The sequence below is a fragment of the Telmatherina bonti genome, assembly GCF_933228915.1.
Source record: "Telmatherina bonti genome assembly, chromosome: 12".
Lineage (NCBI taxonomy): Eukaryota > Metazoa > Chordata > Actinopteri > Atheriniformes > Telmatherinidae > Telmatherina > Telmatherina bonti.
The window spans coordinates 2,811,814-2,831,570 of NC_136610.1; the positions used below are offsets into that span (position 1 = coordinate 2,811,814).

General features: G+C 40.4%; 1 protein-coding gene across 1 annotated transcript in view; it reads right to left on the bottom strand.

Annotated features, from left to right (window-relative positions):
• LOC306763032 (F-BAR and double SH3 domains protein 1-like) overlaps positions 1 to 19,757 on the bottom strand; it is a gene marked incomplete at both ends in the record, with an annotated part of 87,214 nt that overhangs the window by 45,551 nt on the left and 21,906 nt on the right. The window contains 2 exons of the mRNA XM_079249700.1: positions 207 to 335; positions 480 to 543. Coding sequence (XP_079105826.1) covers positions 207 to 335; positions 480 to 543 — 193 coding nt within the window. The remainder of the gene's footprint in view (positions 1 to 206; positions 336 to 479; positions 544 to 19,757) is intronic.

Consider the following 19,757-nt stretch of genomic DNA (forward strand, 5'->3'; position numbering starts at 1 on the left):
TTACACAATTATGATTGTTCTTCGAAGTGTAACCCATTTATTTAGATTGAATCTTTATTTACTTTCATGAGGTACAGTACCAGTCACAAGTTTGGACACACTTTCCCATTAAATATAATAGGACAGTGTGTCCAAACTTTTGACTGGTACTGTACTCCACCCGAAATGGTGGCAAATGACTCTTTATTGTTCAATGTATGTGCTACCTGCATAATGAATGGCAGGTCATGACTGTGGTAATGATGCTGGTGGGCGTTGACTGCTGCCAACGTCAGCAGGTACTCGTTCCGGACTTCAGTCAAACGCTTGTCGCATTCTTTCATCCTCGCACTGAGCTGCAAACAGAAACAAACACATAACTGCAATGGTCTTTCCTTCAACTGAGATATGACATCACAAATAACCTGCAGACATGATGCAGATCTGATATAAAACGGATTAAAGAAGCTGTGATTTCATTGTTCTTCATTAGACCATACCTTAGCCGTCATCTTATGTAGTCCTGTTTTGAAGTGGAAAATCCCGTGTTCAGTCTTTCTGGCTCTGGAAAACACCAGGGAAGCAAAATATCAACTGGGTATATAAACAAAATATATAAAATTTCAAATACCAGTAAACGTTAAAGAAAGTTACATTCTAATCAAAGAGTCCATTTCTGAACTCATAGATGTTTTAGAGGGAAAAGACTGGGCTAATCTAAAGAGTTGGGTTATATAACTTCCTGGTGGGTCCAGTTGGGTAACAAGTGATGGTGGCAGTGGTGATGTCAGTTTAGGGCAAGAGAGGGCAACTCCGGTCCTCGGAGGCCACAATCCTGTAATAGGAGTTTCCCTACTGCAACACACCCAACTCAGATCAGTGGCTAATTGCAGCAGTTTGAAGTAAAGCTCTGTATAAGTCTGCTAATTCAGTCTGATGTGTGTCAGGTGTGTTGCAGCAGGAAATCTCCAAACACTGCTGTAGAATATATTTTGGCACCTAGTTTCAACTTTTTGAAGGATGTGCATGATTTTGACCAGTACAAGTACACATCTTTCCTCTTCTGACAGGTACAGTCACTGAACATTGATGATGGGATAATTACATTGGTGAGATCAGAAATGTGTGTGGTGTTTGGGTCCTTTTAAATTCATCTTGCCCATTTATTTTATATATAACACAATATACAAACAACATTGTCTAAATGCAGCATGAGATAAATGCAGCCACATTTGCCAACTCTGCGGGGGGATCCCGAGGCGTTCCCAGGCCAGCCGAGAGATTTAATCCCTCCAGCGTGTCCTGGGTCTTCCCCGGGGTCTCCTCCCAGAGGGACGTGCCTGGAACACCTCACCAGGGAGGCATCCAGGAGGCATCCTGACCAGATGCCCGAGCCACCTCAACTGGTTCCTCTCGATGCGGAGGAGCAGCGGCTCTACTCTGATCTCCTCCCGGATGACCGAGCTCCTCACCCTATCTCTAAGGGAGAGCCCGGCCACCCTGCGGAGGAAACTCATTTCAGCCGCCTGTATACGAGATCTCGTTCTTTCGGTCACGACCCACAGCTCATGACCATAGGTGAGGGTAGGAACGTAGATCGACTGGTAAATCGAGAGCTTCGCCTTCTGGCTCAGCTCCTTCTTCACCACGACAGACCGGCGCAGAGTCCGCATTACTGCAGACGCCGCACCGATCCGCCTGTCGATCTCAAGCAGTGAACAAGACCCCGAAATATTTAAACTCCTCCACTTGCGGCAGGACCTGACTCCCGACCCGGAGAGGGCAATCCACCCTATTCCGGCTGATGACCATGGTCTCAGATTTGGAGGTGCTGATTCTCATCCCAGCCGCTTCACACTCGGCCGCGAATCACTCAAGCAAATTACGCTAAAATGAATGACTCAAATTATTAAGGTAACAATCGCATAAGGCAGAGGGGTGCCAAGTCCGGTCTTCCAGTCTATCTTGCAACTTTTAGATGCATATCATTTGAAACACACCTGAAACAAATAGCTGAATTCTTCCTCTGCGTATCATCCGGCTTTGCAGAGGCCTGGTAACAAGACGTTTTATGTGATTCAGGTGTGTAGGGCAAGGGTTGCATCTTTTTTTTTTTGTTGTTGTTGTCTTGTCCAGCATTCAGGCAAGCAGAATGATGGTGTGGATGATGTGTTCTACATATACACATACACATACATGCCAGGAGTACCCCTGAGCCCTGGGCCACCGGCGGCTCCCCCTAGGCACAGACCCCAACCGCCCCACCCCGGAGCCAGCCATGCATCGACCCAGGAGGTGGCAGAGGGGGGGTCCCAGCCAGAGTCCCCCACAGTCAGGGGGAACAGGACCGGACCAGCCTGGACCCCAAGAGCCCGAAAGCAACCCCCCCACCCCCGCAGGCAGAGGGCAGAAGGAGAGACAGACTAAGAGACAGACCAAGAGCCCACTGTCCCCACACCCCCAGGAGATGCCCCCACACAGAGACACGTTGCATTCCCTCCTCCTCTATACCCCAATACATTCATACACCCTCACCATTAGCCTGGTATACACATACATCTACACACACACACACACACACACACACACCTACAGACATACACACACATACACACCCATTCTGACACAAACAGGCCCAAACATTTAGCCCACCCTCCAACATCCCTACATCCCACTCACACTCCTGCCCACCAAAGAAACATCTCTTCCCATTCTACCTACCCTAGAACACCCAACTCCTCACCTCTCTCACTTAAGTCCTAACCCCTTCCGAACCACAACCCTCCACCCCCCTATACACCTATATACACATGCACTCCCACACTCCTCTATACAGACCCCTACCCCCTACACACACACACATACACACATCACCCCACTCCCCCATGCACACAGACCACTACCCCCCCATACATGCACCCCAACACTCCTCTATATACACACCCCTACCTCCCAGGCATGTAACACTGGGGGACTGAACTTGGGCATTCTTTGTGGCGGATTGTGGCCATTATAACTGTGGTTCATGTCCGCTACGAGGCAACATAGCTTGGGTTTTGCAGAGCGACGCAGACCCCTCCAGATGTGATGTAATGCTCTTAGATGAAGACTGTTTTCAAGAAATAAAGTATTTCATTTAATAATCAATATCTCCAGGATATAAGTAATTACTGAATTACTTGGACACAGTTTTGGAAATGCAGTCAACACAGCGCACACGGAGCAGAAAGAACTGCTATTGTCATGCTGCTGCCTCCAATGGAAAATCAAACATTCCATTTTAACATTTGTTTTCCGTCTATTCCATTTTGCTCTGCTTGCTGACTTTTGGTTTCGGATTTGGAAACAAAAAAGTAAAATGAATAAGTGTTTTGTTTTCATTTTTGATATTTTGTTTTCAATGAAAAAAAAGAAAGGATGAATGGATGAACCATACCAAAAAGCTAAAGGAATCCGTTAATTCAGAAGGATGATCTTGTTTGTCTTGCTGTAAGATCTTTTCTCTCATAGTGACAGACCTCTGACAGAAGCAATGAGCTTATCTGATATGCATAAGTGGAACCCTAAATGCAGCATATATATTGCAGTACCAGTAAAAGTTTGGATGTGTCCAAACTTTTGACTGGTAGTGTATATCCATATACACCTCACGTCTTGCTTGTGAACGACTGAGCCTTCCAGGGATGCTCCTTTTATCCCCAGTCATGACACTCACCTGTTTGCAGTAAACTTGTTTACCAGTGGAATAATCTACAGGTGTTTTATGACCATTCCTTAACTTTCCCAATCTGTTGTCCCTGCTCCAGCTTTATTGAAATGTGTTCTCTGCAGCAAATTTAAAATGACTGAGTATGTATATAAAAAACCAATAAAGATTAAACATTGTAGCGATCCTGCATTAATGTTACAGTCAAGTTTAACTGTTCAAATATTCTGTTAGTTGACAGGCTATGATGCTTCATATGTGTGGGGTTGAGACAGATATGTGGTTACAGGAGAAGGTGAAAGGTGGGGTAGAGCAAGACAGGAGGGAGTTTCTCTGTGAGTCTGTGCTGACATAGGACCATGTGAGGGAAAATTTACTCTTGTTTTGTTGCTGGTTATTCAGTGTGGTGACGGCCAACAATAACCATTCGTGATTAATAAATCTGTTTTTCAAGGAATAAGCCTTCATCTATTCTACAAACCATCTTGAGGGACCTTACAATATCTTGTCTTTGTAGTGTCTTCAACAGAATATAGGTTTAAAAGGATTTGCAGATCATTGTACTATGATTTTATTCACATTTTAAATAACATCCCTACTAGATTGGTATATTAGGGCAATGGAACTGTGGAAGTCTGACTGATGGGAATTTCACTTTGTTATATAATTTGCAGTTTATATTATGATAATTTCTCATTAATCTCATATTGATATATTCTTCATTAATCTTCGTGTACAAGTTGGATAAGCAGGACATTCCAGCGACGTGCAAAGGTCAGAGTAGTCTGACCAAACGGACTACGGAGAAGAAGAGCACACATGCATTGGACTTTTGAATCAAGCAAACACCCACAAGCACACACATGGACTGTTCAAACACATTTACATGGACTAAAGTTGCATATACATACACGCACGGTCATGCACCTAAATACACATTATTGTATCAACTTGTATGAATGTCACATGGTATCTTTCAATAAATGGCTTGGGTTTTTTTTAAGCTCCAGCTTCTGGGATGAGCCACCTTGCAAGTTAAACAAGATTGTCTCGCCTGGCTTCTTTCTTATTTAATGATAATTATGTTAGGGGTTTAAACTTAACATATTTGGTCCTTTGAGCCAGATTCCAAGATTGGTGACAGCTGAAGATGGGGGAAGACGCGTCGTTTAGTCTGTCAACAGCTGGGGGCGTGACGGTATCCTGTAACAAAATCCTGTGGCGTGAATTCGTTACTAGGCCGGCGGTGTACACAACTTTCCTCACTGGACATCGGTTGACGTAATTTCGAACATCTGGAGCCAGACGACGCGAAGAGGTGAGATAAGGTTTTTCTTTTCTTTTCTTTTTTTCTAAGTAAGGCATCTCCGCCTAGAAGGAGGTTGGTTGACTAGTTAACACAAGGGTTTGTTGACTCATTTATTTGGTCAGCAAGAGGTTTCTCCACCTTGAGGAGGTAAATAAGTGGTTCATTAACTAATTAATTTAGTTATCAAGAAGGTTTTGCTGCCTTTCTTTAAGGAGCTTAAGAGGTTTGTTAACTAATTAATTTAGTTAGCAAGGTTTCTCCGCCTTTCTTTAAGGAGGTCAACGGTATCTCCGCCTAATAAGGAGGTTAAAAATGTGTTGGTAGCTCCGCCGGAAGTGAGCCTATAGCAAAAGTTAGGTCTTTCTTTCTTTTTTTCCTTCTCTCCTTTTCTCACCTCACGTGTGTGTGTATGTGTAAGGAGAGTTTGTGAGTGTTAGTGCCACTCTCGTGAAATCATGGGACGGTGTTAAAAACATCTGATCTTGTGAAGTATACAAAAGGAGTGGATTTGATTTACGCTCTAACAGACACGTAGTCTGGACAGAACACAAATTGTCATAATGGGAACAAAAAACAGTAAGACTGCCTAAAGGGAGATGGGAAGTTCATGGAACAAAATTTCCCTGGCAGCACAAAATTTCTACAGAAATGGAGCAAGAAGTATAAATTTGCAGGAAGATTAACCGTGGAAGAATATGAAAAGCTTGAGAATGCCAACAGACAGCTCATGATACTCATAAGCCAACAGCGTCACTCTTAGATTTAAAGAGGAATCAGGGTCTGACCCCACTTATGAGATTCAAGTTCAAGATTTAGGTCCCCAGAAAATCACAGTGCAGACATTTTATGTGGACTTCTTAGGAAATTAATTCAGGATGTAGTGTAATAATAGCACCCTTTAAAACCAGATGCAATTGAAGGAATCAGACCGGTCATAGAGGATATGAAGAAGACAGGAATTATCAAAGAAAATGCGGACGTGTGTTGCAGTTCTCCAATCTTCCCCGTTAGGAAGGCAGATGGAAGTTGGAGACCTGTACAGAATCTTAGAGCAGTGAATGCAGCAGTAGAGAGTCATGCTCTGAATGTCCCTGATCCAAACACAGTTCTTAACAATTTGAAACCTTCACAGAAATTTTTGATAGTGATAGATTTAAGTAACGCATTTCTCTCAATTCCGGTTCAAAAAGTGTCCAGAGGTTGGTTCGGGTTTACATTTGAAGGAAAACAGTACACATTTATGAGATAACCACAGGGTTTTTGTGATTCTCCAACTATTTTTGCAGCAGCTATCCAAAACTGTTTGGCTGGATTTAAAGTCCCCGCCCATTCACAGGTAATTTCCTACATCAATGCTATCGTCGTAGCTTCGAACTGCAAAGAAAACTGTAGAGAAATGTCACTCAAACTTCTCAGATTCTTAGCTGATACCGGAAATAAAGTCTCACTAAAAAAACTTCAGTGGGTAAAAGAGGAAGTGAAGTTTAATTTAATAAGTGTTGAAGGGAGAAGACTGTGTGAAGACAGAAAGGAAACAATGATAAATGCACCACGAGCAGTGACCAAGAAACAAATGATGCAGGTTTCTTGGTCTAATTTTTGTCGAGCTTGGATTCCTAACTATGTAGAAATTACTCAACCCCTATTGGATATAAAATACAAGCAGCCAAAGTCCATGTCATATGTGCTGACCTGGACCCCAGAGTCCTTACAGCAGGGGTGTCAATTTGCAGTCCCCTGCGCTCTGACTGGATAATCTAAAGTCCGCCCCAGAGCGCCGGCAAATTTAACTGCGGGTCTTCCCAGAACTTGCTCTCTTGTTTTTTTTCTTTTGTTTTCTCTTGTTTTTCTCTTTTTTTCCTCTTCTTTTGTTTTTTTTTTTGCTTTTCTCTTGTTTCGTCTTGTTTTTTTGTTTGTTTTTTTCTCTTGTTTTCGTTTGATGTTTGCTTTAGTCGTGTTTTTCTCCATCTGGCGCTGTGTTCGTTATTTATTACAGTGAGCTCGCTCGACTGCTTAACACCAGAAAACTTATCCAATTCTGGCTGAACTATTTTTTTGCTTCTGACACAAGGCCGGCTAATATGCTAAAGTAATGCATACTTGAGGGGGCAGGCAGATATGTGAAGGGGGCATCATGCGTGCACATCACGCTTGTGCTGTTTTTGTTGTTATTGTTATTTGTTAATGGGACTGTTAGAGTCTCACACTCTAAAGAAATAGATTGCACTTTGTAAGGCCTCGAACCAAAGACCTGTCCAGCTTGGGTGTCCCACCAGCTCCTGCTGGTATAGCTCTTGGGGTCACTGAGGCACGCAAACCCTCTCAACACAATAAGGTGGCGATCCCTCAGAGGGGGAAAGGAATACAAAATTATAGATACATTTAAATAATAAAAAAAATAAGAAATATCAATGATCAAAGTTTTAACAACCAACAACAAAACAAACGTCTCATTAGATAGCCAAATAACAATAAACTAAACTATTAAGCTAAGTTGAAATAGTTAGGCCTATCACAAACAACAAAAACAGGGCAGAACATCAAACTCCAAACCACAATAAGGTGGCATTCCCTCAGAGGGGAAACAAAATATACAAATATTAAATACATTAAAGTAAGAAAAAAAATTACAAATACCAATCATCAAAGTTTTAACAGCTAACAACATAACCAATGTCTCATTAGACAGCCAAATAACAATAAACTAAAATATAAAACTAAGCTGGCATAGTTCAGCAAACAACAAAAACAACCAACACAGAACGTTACATTTTTTTCTTAATTTTATTCACTTTCTCCTCATTATTTTTTAAACTCAGTCCCTACTTTACAATAACTAATAATCACTAATAAACTAATAAACTAACTAATAATTACATTGGGGGCTGAGCCCACAACTTCGTAGAGGAATCTCTGTGAACCAACGCATAAAAAATGCTTTTTATTTAAGCTTTCTAGTCTGTCCTGTCTTCTTGGTCCTGGTTCTCTTTAAGATTTGTCAGATTTATTTTTATCAAAATTAATTACACCACATGCTCATCTTCAAAAGGAACTGACCCTTGCAACATTATTTACCTTCAAGTCTCATTCATTGGGGATATAGGCTCAACAATCCAGTATATTTATGAAATATGCGACTAAGCGGTTTAAATGTATTAGATTTATCCTTTCTGGATAGTTGGATATTATGCCTGCAGGAAAATATTTGTGTATATGATAAATCTAAAATGCAAACATAATGAAAACATTTTATTTTCCAGAGTAAATCTTGGAATGCAAGGCGACAGGACAGGTCACTCAGTTATATGGTAGTCAAGCATTCAAAGTAAATCAAATTATTAAATTAAATGTTGAACATTTCTATCAGGAAGCCTCATCTTAACAAACAAAAAGAAAAATCCTCTCACACTGCATGGCAGGACCTGTGTCCAACTGGACTCCCAGCAGTCTGACCTGCACTCATCACGCCGGACCCTCCTGTCTGATTTACTGCTTGTGTTATTTATGTCATGTCTGCAATTCTATTTTATTCTATTGTCATATATCAGACGCTTTTATCCAAAGAGTCTTACATAGCATACTGAGAACACAAGCAGGACATCAAACACTAGAGGACATCATAGGAAGGTGCTGGTGGACTGCTGACATGTAATGCAACAGGCTTTTCCCCCACCCCACAATATTACTTCTGTTAAAATATAAAGAATGCTAAATGACAGTCGTACTAGAGGTAATAATCATATTGACGAATCTCTACATGTATAACTGCAAACATCAAATACAGCTCAGTCTAGTGGTCTACTGTGATTTGTCCCTCCCAGTCTCCAACAGCCCATCCTGGAGCAACCCACACATACAAGAACCACCATCCTCATTAATACATAGCCACCCAACAGCTGAGATCATGATAAAACTGGTTTTCTATTCCAAATATACTGTAAAGCAACATAAGATGTAAAACCGTCTTTAACAGCTGGACTACACCTGCAGGTAAACAGTAAATAACATTATAATGAAGCAGACCTGCAAGTAAACAGTAAATAACATTATAATAAAGCAGACCTGCAGGTAAACAGTAAATAACATTATAATAAAGCAGAGACCTGCAGGTAAACAGTAAATAACATTATAATAAAGCAGACCTGCAGGTAAACAGTAAATAACATTATAATAAAGCAGAGACCTGCAGGTAAACAGTAAATAACATCATAATAAAGCAGAGACCTGCAGGTAAACAGTAAATAACATTATAATAAAGCAGAGACCTGCAGGTAAACAGTAAATAACATTATAATAAAGCAGAGACCTGCAGGTAAACAGTAAATAACATTATAATGAAGCAGACCTGCAGGTAAACAGTAAATAACATTATAATAAAGCAGACCTGCAGGTAAACAGTAAATAACATTATAATAAAGCGGACCTGCAGGTAAACAGTAAATAACATTATAATAAAGCAGAGACCTGCAGGTAAACAGTAAATAACATTATAATAAAGCAGACCTGCAGGTAAACAGTAAATAACATTATAATAAAGTAGACCTGCAGGTAAACAGTAAATAACATTATAATAAAGCAGACCTGCAGGTAAACAGTAAATAACATTATAATAAAGCAGAGACCTGCAGGTAAACAGTAAATAACATTATAATAAAGCAGAGACCTGCAGGTAAACAGTAAATAACATTATAATAAAGCAGACCTGCAGGTAAACAGTAAATAACATTATAATAAAGCAGACCTGCAGGTAAACAGTAAATAACATTATAATGAAGCAGACCTGCAGGTAAACAGTAAATAACATTATAATGAAGCAGACCTGCAGGTAAACAGTAAATAACATTATAATAAAGCAGAGACCTGCAGGTAAACAGTAAATAACATTATAATAAAGCAGACCTGCAGGTAAACAGTAAATAACATTATAATAAAGCAGAGACCTGCAGGTAAACAGTAAATAACATTATAATAAAGCAGAGACCTGCAGGTAAACAGTAAATAACATTATAATAAAGCAGACCTGCAGGTAAACAGTAAATAACATTATAATAAAGCAGACCTGCAGGTAAACAGTAAATAACATTATAATAAAGCAGAGACCTGCAGGTAAACAGTAAATAACATTATAATAAAGCAGACCTGCAGGTAAACAGTAAATAACATTATAATAAAGTAGACCTGCAGGTAAACAGTAAATAACATTATAATAAAGCAGACCTGCAGGTAAACAGTAAATAACATTATAATAAAGCAGAGACCTGCAGGTAAACAGTAAATAACATTATAATAAAGCAGAGACCTGCAGGTAAACAGTAAATAACATTATAATAAAGCAGACCTGCAGGTAAACAGTAAATAACATTATAATAAAGCAGACCTGCAGGTAAACAGTAAATAACATTATAATGAAGCAGACCTGCAGGTAAACAGTAAATAACATTATAATGAAGCAGACCTGCAGGTAAACAGTAAATAACATTATAATAAAGCAGAGACCTGCAGGTAAACAGTAAATAACATTATAATAAAGCAGACCTGCAGGTAAACAGTAAATAACATTATAATAAAGCAGACCTGCAGGTAAACAGTAAATAACATTATAATGAAGCAGACCTGCAGGTAAACAGTAAATAACATTATAATAAAGCAGAGACCTGCAGGTAAACAGTAAATAACATTATAATAAAGCAGACCTGCAGGTAAACAGTAAATAACATTATAATAAAGCAGACCTGCAGGTAAACAGTAAATAACATTATAATAAAGCAGAGACCTGCAGGTAAACAGTAAATAACATTATAATAAAGCAGACCTGCAGGTAAACAGTAAATAACATTATAATAAAGCAGAGACCTGCAGGTAAACAGTAAATAACATTATAATAAAGCAGAGACCTGCAGGTAAACAGTAAATAACATTATAATAAAGCAGACCTGCAGGTAAACAGTAAATAACATTATAATGAAGCAGACCTGCAGGTAAACAGTAAATAACATTATAATAAAGCAGACCTGCAGGTAAACAGTAAATAACATTATAATAAAGCAGACCTGCAGGTAAACAGTAAATAACATTATAATAAAGCAGACCTGCAGGTAAACAGTAAATAACATTATAATAAAGCAGAGACCTGCAGGTAAACAGTAAATAACATTATAATAAAGCAGAAACCTGCAGGTAAACAGTAAATAACATTATAATAAAGCAGACCTGCAGGTAAACAGTAAATAACATTATAATAAAGCAGACCTGCAGGTAAACAGTAAATAACATTATAATAAAGCAGACCTGCAGGTAAACAGTAAATAACATTATAATAAAGCAGAGACCTGCAGGTAAACAGTAAATAACATTATAATGAAGCAGACCTGCAGGTAAACTAATTAGTAAATATTATAAAGCTGTTTGTTTCCTATCTACATCTGAAGTTGCATCTAGAAACAAAACTTCCACACTGATGTCAAAGCTGTTTTTATCTACTGCTACACGACGCACGCATGTGCACACTCCCAGCAGCTCATCCTCCTTCGTGGTTTTGGGAAATTCGGGACGTTTTGCAGTCTCACACACACTTTCCCACTGGATTTAATGCAAATGTATGGAACAAATACCAGGCTAACGGTTTGGCATAACTAGCTTAACCTAGGACGTATCAGTACTGTCATGAATGATCTGCTTCATGTTCATGTTATTTTGAAGACATACTAATAAAAATGAGTAGTTTGTTTACCTACTTCATATGTTGATCCAGATACCCAGTGGCTGTCCACTGGTAGCCAAGTGTTGCTTCTCCTCTTTAAAAAAAATAATCTGATGTGTATTTTAACCGCTGATGATGTCCACCCTAATTAAAAATAATAGCAGAGTTCAGATTAGGACTAAAACTCCGGGCTGTCAGCCAATAAAACATGGAGGTGTCCCCGCTTCATTAAACTTCTTCTCTGATTGGTCACATTGTTGTACCTGTGTTGCATTCACTGAAGTCAGGAAATTAAAAAAAACTACCTTCTTATTTAATATCATAAGGCGGATGAGTTAATGTAAACTTTATTTCTTCTGGGCTGAAAAATCATTCGGGGCTAGATGAGAAATGTTCGGGGCTCAAGCCGGGAATACCCAGGCCAGACGACGCCCATGCAGGCACACCACTCATCCAGTATTCATGTGTGATGGAGTAATGCTCCCACTGACAGGCTTACAGCCTTAAAAAATGATTTTAACCGGTGTGGTTTTTAATAAAGTGTGTTATATTTTAAGAAGTCGTGGTAGCGTGATCGATCTTTAAGGAGGTGATTTGTTCCCTCTGACGAGAACTTACAGTAAGCGTATTTAGACTGATGGTTATCTGTTTTTAGACAAATATCATTGTCATATTACGGTATTCCCTGCCTGACCGTATAACAAATTTAGGGCTGGGTGGTGCCCCGAGATCGTCTGCTTGTCTAAGGACACAGAGAATTAATAATTAAAACACCCACTGTCGCTCCGACATTGGATCCCAGGTTAACGTTAATGATAATACGCTACACAACCTTACACTTTTTTGCAGCTCAATGGGAGCATAGAGGGATGGTAATGTCATCTGGAAAGCCAGTTCAGCACGCATCTTTGATAACAGACTTACTAAAAGCAGTAATGTTGCCAGAGAAGATTGCTGTGTGCAAGTGCTCAACTCATGCATCACAGAAATCAGACATAGCTTTAAGAAATGCTTTTGCAGATAAAGTTGCCAAACAGGCAGCAACCAGAGTGCACGGTCTAAAAACATTGTATACAGAGAGTCAGCATACACACATTGATGTTTCGATCATTAAAGACTTGCAGCAAAACTCACCCACATCTGAGAAGCAGCTGCAGGAGCCGAGCTGAAGAATGATGTTTATTTTATCCAAGACAAACCCGTGTTTAGTACTTATTTGTCCCTTTTCTAAATGGGTTGAAATCGTGCCAAGCAAGCACGCTGATGCATTAGCAGTTGCAAAAGCCATATGTAAGATCATACATCCACAACATGGAATTTCTAGAACTATTTGGTCGGACCGAGGTTCCCATTTTACAAGTAAAGTAATTTCTGAAATTGCTGTTAATTTAGGAATCACTTTAAAGAACCCACTGTTCTTATCATCCACAATCTGCAGGGTTAGTTGAACGAACAAACTATACTATATAGCTTAGGTTACGTAAAACAATGGAACACACAGGACGTAATTGGGTTGACTGTTTAGACTTAGTTAAACTGTATATGCGTATCACAAAGATGGAAATGGATTAACCCCTTTCGAAATTGTGTATGGAAGAGCTTTTAAACTACCAATGTTTGGGGATGATGAAGCTAAGGCCGACCAAGAAAATACATTAGCAGATTGGATGATACAAATGTTTAAGAATAAATCTGTTTTTAAAAGCAATGATCTGCCAGTCTTTTCTCCTTCTCTGTTGGAACCATCGGTTTTGGCCCCCGGGGGATTTCGTCCTGGTACGCATTCTCAAGCGGAAGTGTTGGGCTTCTCCAAGATGGGCAGGTCCATTTTGTGTCTTACTCGCAACCCCCACCGCTGTCAAACTTGAAGGGAAATCTTCCTGGACTCATGCATCGCATGTGAAGCGTGTGTTTCAGTTCCCAGCCGAAACGGAGGACGCTGACTAGTGTCTCACCTAACATGGCAGGAACGACTGTGTGGCACACCTGAGGAAACCCTCCTCTGTGGAGGATCGAGGACTGGAAGAGCGATCTAACTGTGTTTTACAGGGCGGTGGACTCGGGGGGACCTGCGCCATGGAGAAGAGCCACGAAGAACAGTATCTGTACATTTCCTCTTGATGGTCGGGGCCGTTGGTATCTGTAGAAAAAGTTGAGCTAAGGATTTTCCCTTAGTAAATCCAAATTAAAGTTGTTTTTTTTTAAGCTCAGGCTTCTGGGATGAGCCTCCTTGCAAGTTAAACAAGATCGTCTCGTCTGGCTTCCTTCTTATTTAATGATAATAGTGTTAAGATGTTAAGGGTTTAAACTTAACACCGACTCAGAGCACAAAGCTCACTGCAGACTTGAGTTTCACTTTATCTTTAAATGTGATTTCTTGAAAAAAAGGGACTTCATAAAAATATATAATATGTAAGTAACATGAGAACTGATACAGCAGGAGGTTAGGAAGCTTAGTAAGCAAGAAGCTCCAGCACTATGTCTCAATACGTTAGTGCACTGGAATGTAGTGCATAGTGGGCACTGCACACTTTTTTCTGTAGTGCACACTGTTGTGGGTAAGTGTTGTCCCAAATGGACCACTGGACAGAGTGCACTTACCGGTAGTGACATACTTTGACCATGATTCTTCTGCCTGCCAAAACTAAAGAAAAGTGCTGGTTCAGAGGGATGAATTTCCTATTTGTCATGAAACTATGTTGCATCCAAGACAATGTTTCGATTGGTTGAACATGAGTTGTTTTTTGTTGTTGTTGTTGTTTTTTTACATGTATGACCCACCTACATGCATGCTTATTGAAAGCCTGTGGTATTTCAACTTAAATAAAGGGGGGACAGCTCAAGATGGTGGTGTGAATTGTCAAGAGACTATGAGCTCTCAGCACCAAAGTTTATTTCTGTTTTTTGTTTTTTCTTTTTTTTTTTTTTTTTTTTTTTGCGGACAGAGCACAACCAGACCTGTCTATAAGTTTTTGTATAGCTCTTTGATTTGACTCGTTAAATCATATTTCTTCTAAGTTGGATGAAAATGCCCAAAAGTGCCAATAAAAGGCCATGTGAATCTAACAAGACATGTATTGTAGCCAATGACCAGTTACGTAGAAGCCACAGTATGTCAGCTACAAATGGATTGCGAAAAGGAATCCCCACCCTTTCCTATTACTCCTACTAAGCGTTAGCCAAAAAACCACCAGTCAGCGCCCTGTCAGATTCTTCAGTGTCAATGTGGTACATACAGTATGCTATGCAACCTTATCAACACAAGACATGATGCTATTGAAAAAAGGTTTGTGGAGAGTTAAAAATGATGAATGGAAAAATGAAGGGCATTGAATGAAAAATTGTCCCAGAACTGTTTAAACCATGTTTCTGAGCTGGAGCAGTTCCGATAGTGCCGGAACAAGAGGCTCTACGGCGTACCTGTGAAAGAAGATGAGGATGTCAGAGAAGAGGCCATTGTGGTGTGTCAGCAGCTGCTGACATTGCAACAGGTAAGGATTCCAGATGCGGTGGACGTGGCTCATCGACTGGGGAAACTACGTCAAAACGACTTAAGACCTTGTGGGATCATCTACCACTTCGTAATCAGAAGATATAGAGAGGCAAACTTAGCTTTCCTTCAGAGCAAAGGCCAGCGCTTCACTGAGGACTTGTTGAAGGAAGACTGTGATCTCCGTCAGAGACTATGGCTGACCATCAAACAAGCTAGAAAAGTATGGTGTTGCAGAGAACACCTGCATTCAATTGCTGTCAGCCAATTGGTAGAGGGTGCAGCACTGAAAATGCAGGGCTTATGTTCTGGGTCTTGCTTGCTGGTAACCAGCGGTACTTCATTTCTGGGTCTGTGGCAAATCCTCCGATGGGTGGCAGGCAGGTCGTGGCTGCAGCTACAGGTTGTTTGTTCAGTATCGTTCAAGTTGTTCACTCTGGTCAACCTTCTAGAGACTCATGGGTTTTGCTGCCGGCTGCGTGCTCCTTATCGAGCCCAGAAGACAGCTCTAAGCTGCGATCCTGCATGCCGCTGTCAACGTCAGCTGTTCATCCTATTCTGTGAGGCCTGGAGCTGGGTGCTAGCGTTAACGTGACAGCATAGCTTGCATATCACCTCCAGAGGATGACAGCTTGTGATCGGCTGGTCTACAAACTGCGGTTTCAGACGGCACAATGGAACTACGGTGCAGCAGTGTGACGTTGGATCCGTCCTGCAGAGGACTGTCACTGCTGTTTTGCTTTGGAGGACAACTTCTCACCTTGTTAGTTTCAGCCTTCTGCAATCAGACTGATGTGAGCGGTCTCTGGACACTTGGATAAGTGCCATTTTACACCTACATTTGCAACACTCAGTTCCTCTGATCACCAACATTCTCCACGACTACTGTTGTATTGTTTTAATTGCGTGTGCGCGCGTGTAGCCACACTCGTGTGTGTGTGTGTGTGTCTGTGTGTGTTGGTTTAGGCTGGTGTGCAGGGACCAGGATGTATTTTAGACATATTCAGGATGTTTTTTTGTTATCCCCAGCTTTTTTCTTTGGGTTTAATTCTGGTTAGACATTTAGTCTAGTCACTATTTGGTGTTGATCTCATTGCTATGGAGTAATTTTTGGTGCTTTTTAAAGCCTCCATAAGTTTTAGCACAAAAATTCTATGTATTCTTTGTTCCTTTTGTTAAAAAAGGACAAAAATCCTTTGTTTCTTCTAATACAAGGGGTTACATGATTTAGTCAAATGTAAAGCTATTTTTCTTTACACCAAGCAGTTTAAAAATAATTTCATTTACCTACAAGAAGATCATTCTACTGTAGAAGAAATATATTTTTGGAGAACCCAGTGGGGCAATACGTTATGGCTTTTTCATGGTTCTGAACGCTATTCAGCAGTATACTTTGAAAAACAGGTTTCAGGTGAAGTCATACTTCCTGAATGTGATCCGAACAAATGTTATATTAGTGAAATAATTAGACAAAATAATGCCATAGTTTTTGTGACCAACATTTACGAATAAAAATTGATAATTAATAGTCCGAGGGAATTTTAATCAAACGTTTGACAATAATTTGGATAAATTCCCTGCTGCCCAACAAAATAAAACATATGATTATCCTAAAAGATTTATGGATTAATTTAATCTAATAGATATTTGGAGAGTAAAAAAATCCCAATAATAAGTCCTTTTCTTGGAGCAATAAATCAGGTCCAAGACAATCCCGGCTGGATTTCTGGCTAGTCTTGGAGTGCTTTAACAAAGACATTGAAACTGGACCCTCTCCATTAACTGACCATAAAACCATTTTTATCTGCATCTGACCGCGATAAAACACCCAGTAGCTCAAATTGGAAAATATTACTAAAATATGAAGATAAAAAAGCTGCTATCAAGAATAAACACAGATTTTTCCTCTAAGGCTATAGAAGACCATCAGTTCACTAGAGCTGTTAAGGTTTGAAGTGGGCAAAGTTTTGAGTAAAACAGGAAGTTCTAAAACTAAAATGAATAAAGAAGAAGAGGATAAGATTGTATCAGGAATCATTATATGATCTCATAAGTGCTTGTTACTTCGAGACTAGATTACTGTAACTCTCTATTACTGGGCTGTCCTAAATATGCCCTGAAAAGCCTTCAGCTGATCCAGAATTCTGCAGCCAGAGTCCTGACCAGAACCAGCATGAGAGATCATATTTCTCCAGTTTTAGCCTCTCTTCATTGGCTGCCTGTTGAATCTAGAATAGAATTTAAAATCCTTCTCCTTACATATAAAGCCCTCCACAACCAGGCACCACTATATATCAAAGTCCTCGTAGTTCCTTATATACCAAGCAGAGTACTTCGTTCGCAGACTGCAGGCTTACTTGTGGTTCCTAGAGTCTCAAAGAGCCGAGCAGGAGGCAGAGCCTTTGGTTATCAGGCCCCTCTCTTATGGAATAAGCTCCCAGTTAGTGTTAGGGAAGCAGACACCCTCCCCACCTTTAAGACTAGGCTGAAGACTTATCTTTTTGATAAGTCCTATAGCTAGGGATGGTTAGCATCCCTTAGTTATGCTGCTATAGGTTTAGACTGCTGAGGGACATTTCCTGATACACTGAGCTACTTTCTCTTTATCTCTCTTTCTTTAAAGTCAGAACTAAAACATACGGTGAGACCTCTTTCCATGGTGATGGTCCTGGACTGTGGACCAGCCTGCCAGAGAGCCTCAGAGACTGCTGATGTTTTTAAGAAGAGGCTCAAGACCCACATTTTCACCTTAGCATTTAACTAAATTTTACTTTATTTTATCTAATTAATTTTTTTTTTTTTTTTTTTTTTTTTTTTTTTTTTTTTTTTACTTATTTTCATTTTGTGTTATTTCACCTCTTTCTTTTTAGCACAGTATTGTGAAGTCCTTTTTGTCTTACCTTGTTGATGTTGTAGAGGTGCAATAATGATCATGCCACCAGGATGTGCTAAGTTAAGCTGTTTAGCAGTCACATACCTGTAGTGGTGGCATTATGTACAGAGTTGTTTTAATGTTACTCTTTTATAATACAAAATACATATTCTGCATAGTTAGAGTAGTTCAGAAAGCTTGCTTTAGTCGATTCATGCACAAAACCAAGTGTTCTGTTTAAGTACTTTAATGGCCACAGTGACCTATAGTTTGACTTCCGCCTGATAAGGTGGCCCTTCAACGCCCTAATGGCTGTGCTGGAAACCTCTGACCATGGTTGGGGCCCAGAAATCGACACCTTGGTGTTTCTGTTCTGCCTTGCCAGCGTTACCTCTGACTGCGTGGTTGTGAGGACTTTTGACATGACTCAAGCAACCATTCCCTGAGTGGAAACAGAGTGAGTGCAAAAATCGCTGACCTCCTCTACCAATTGGTCTGCCATCCCACAGCAGAGGAACTCCCTTGTTTGGGAGCCCGCTTCGCATGTCTAGCTGGATCTGCAGCCTTTAGCCTAGTGGTGGGAGCCGTTGATGGTTGCCATGTCCAGGTGAGGCCGCCTGCACAGGATGCTGCCCGGTATTTTAACAGAAAGCTTTTCCACTCAGTCCAGCTGGAACATGTGGGATCAGTTCATGCCTGAGTCCTACAGAACAGCCCCAGCTACTACGAGCAGTCCTACCCCCCACCAGGGTACTGCCTACTTAGAGATGGTGGCTATTCCTGCTTGTCACAACCCATCTGCCTCATAACGCCCTTCAGGTAGCCTGTCCAAAACCACCTGCAAGCTTGCTTCAACTGCTACCTGTCAAAGGCCAGGCGTGTTGTGAGACACTAAAGACCAGGTTGAGGTCCATCTTGTTGAAGGCTCTGGAGGTGGAAGTGAAGTACGTGCCAGAGGTCAGTTGACTGCACTGTCCTCCACCACATCTGTACGAGTAACGGTGACCTACTGGAGCCAGATGGTGATGTAGATGCTAGGAGGGCAGCTGGGTAACAGCCAGCAGCAGGAGCAGCAGCAGGACCAGCACCAATACCTCCAGGAACCGTCTGAGGATGGCAATGATATATTACTCCCCAGATCACAACTACATTTAAATCTACACAATAAGTAATTTGGCTAATTGGAAAAAATTGTGTGTCTGTACAATAAAGATTAAAATGTATATTTACTGTACAAAGGCAAAGACGGCATGTCTAGCCTTGTTTTTGGAGAGCAGCTTCTCCCACCTTTTCTTCCGGGTCTTGGTCTCCACACACACACACACACACACACACACACACACACACACACACACACACACACACACACACACACACACACACATATATATACATACATATATATATATATATATATATATATATATATATATATATATATATATATATATATATATATATATATATATATATATATATGAAGGCCTATAAAGACATATTTTTACATTAGGATGTTTTATGGGACATATCTGAAGTACCCAGACTGATCGGGAAAAAAGATATGAAATGACATCGTGAACTGCTGTGGTACAATTACTGTCAATCTGCAAAGGTTGGGGTGTGTAATATTCCTCTACCACACACACACACACACACACACACACACACCTTCATATGAAGCAAATACATTTGTGTGGTCTT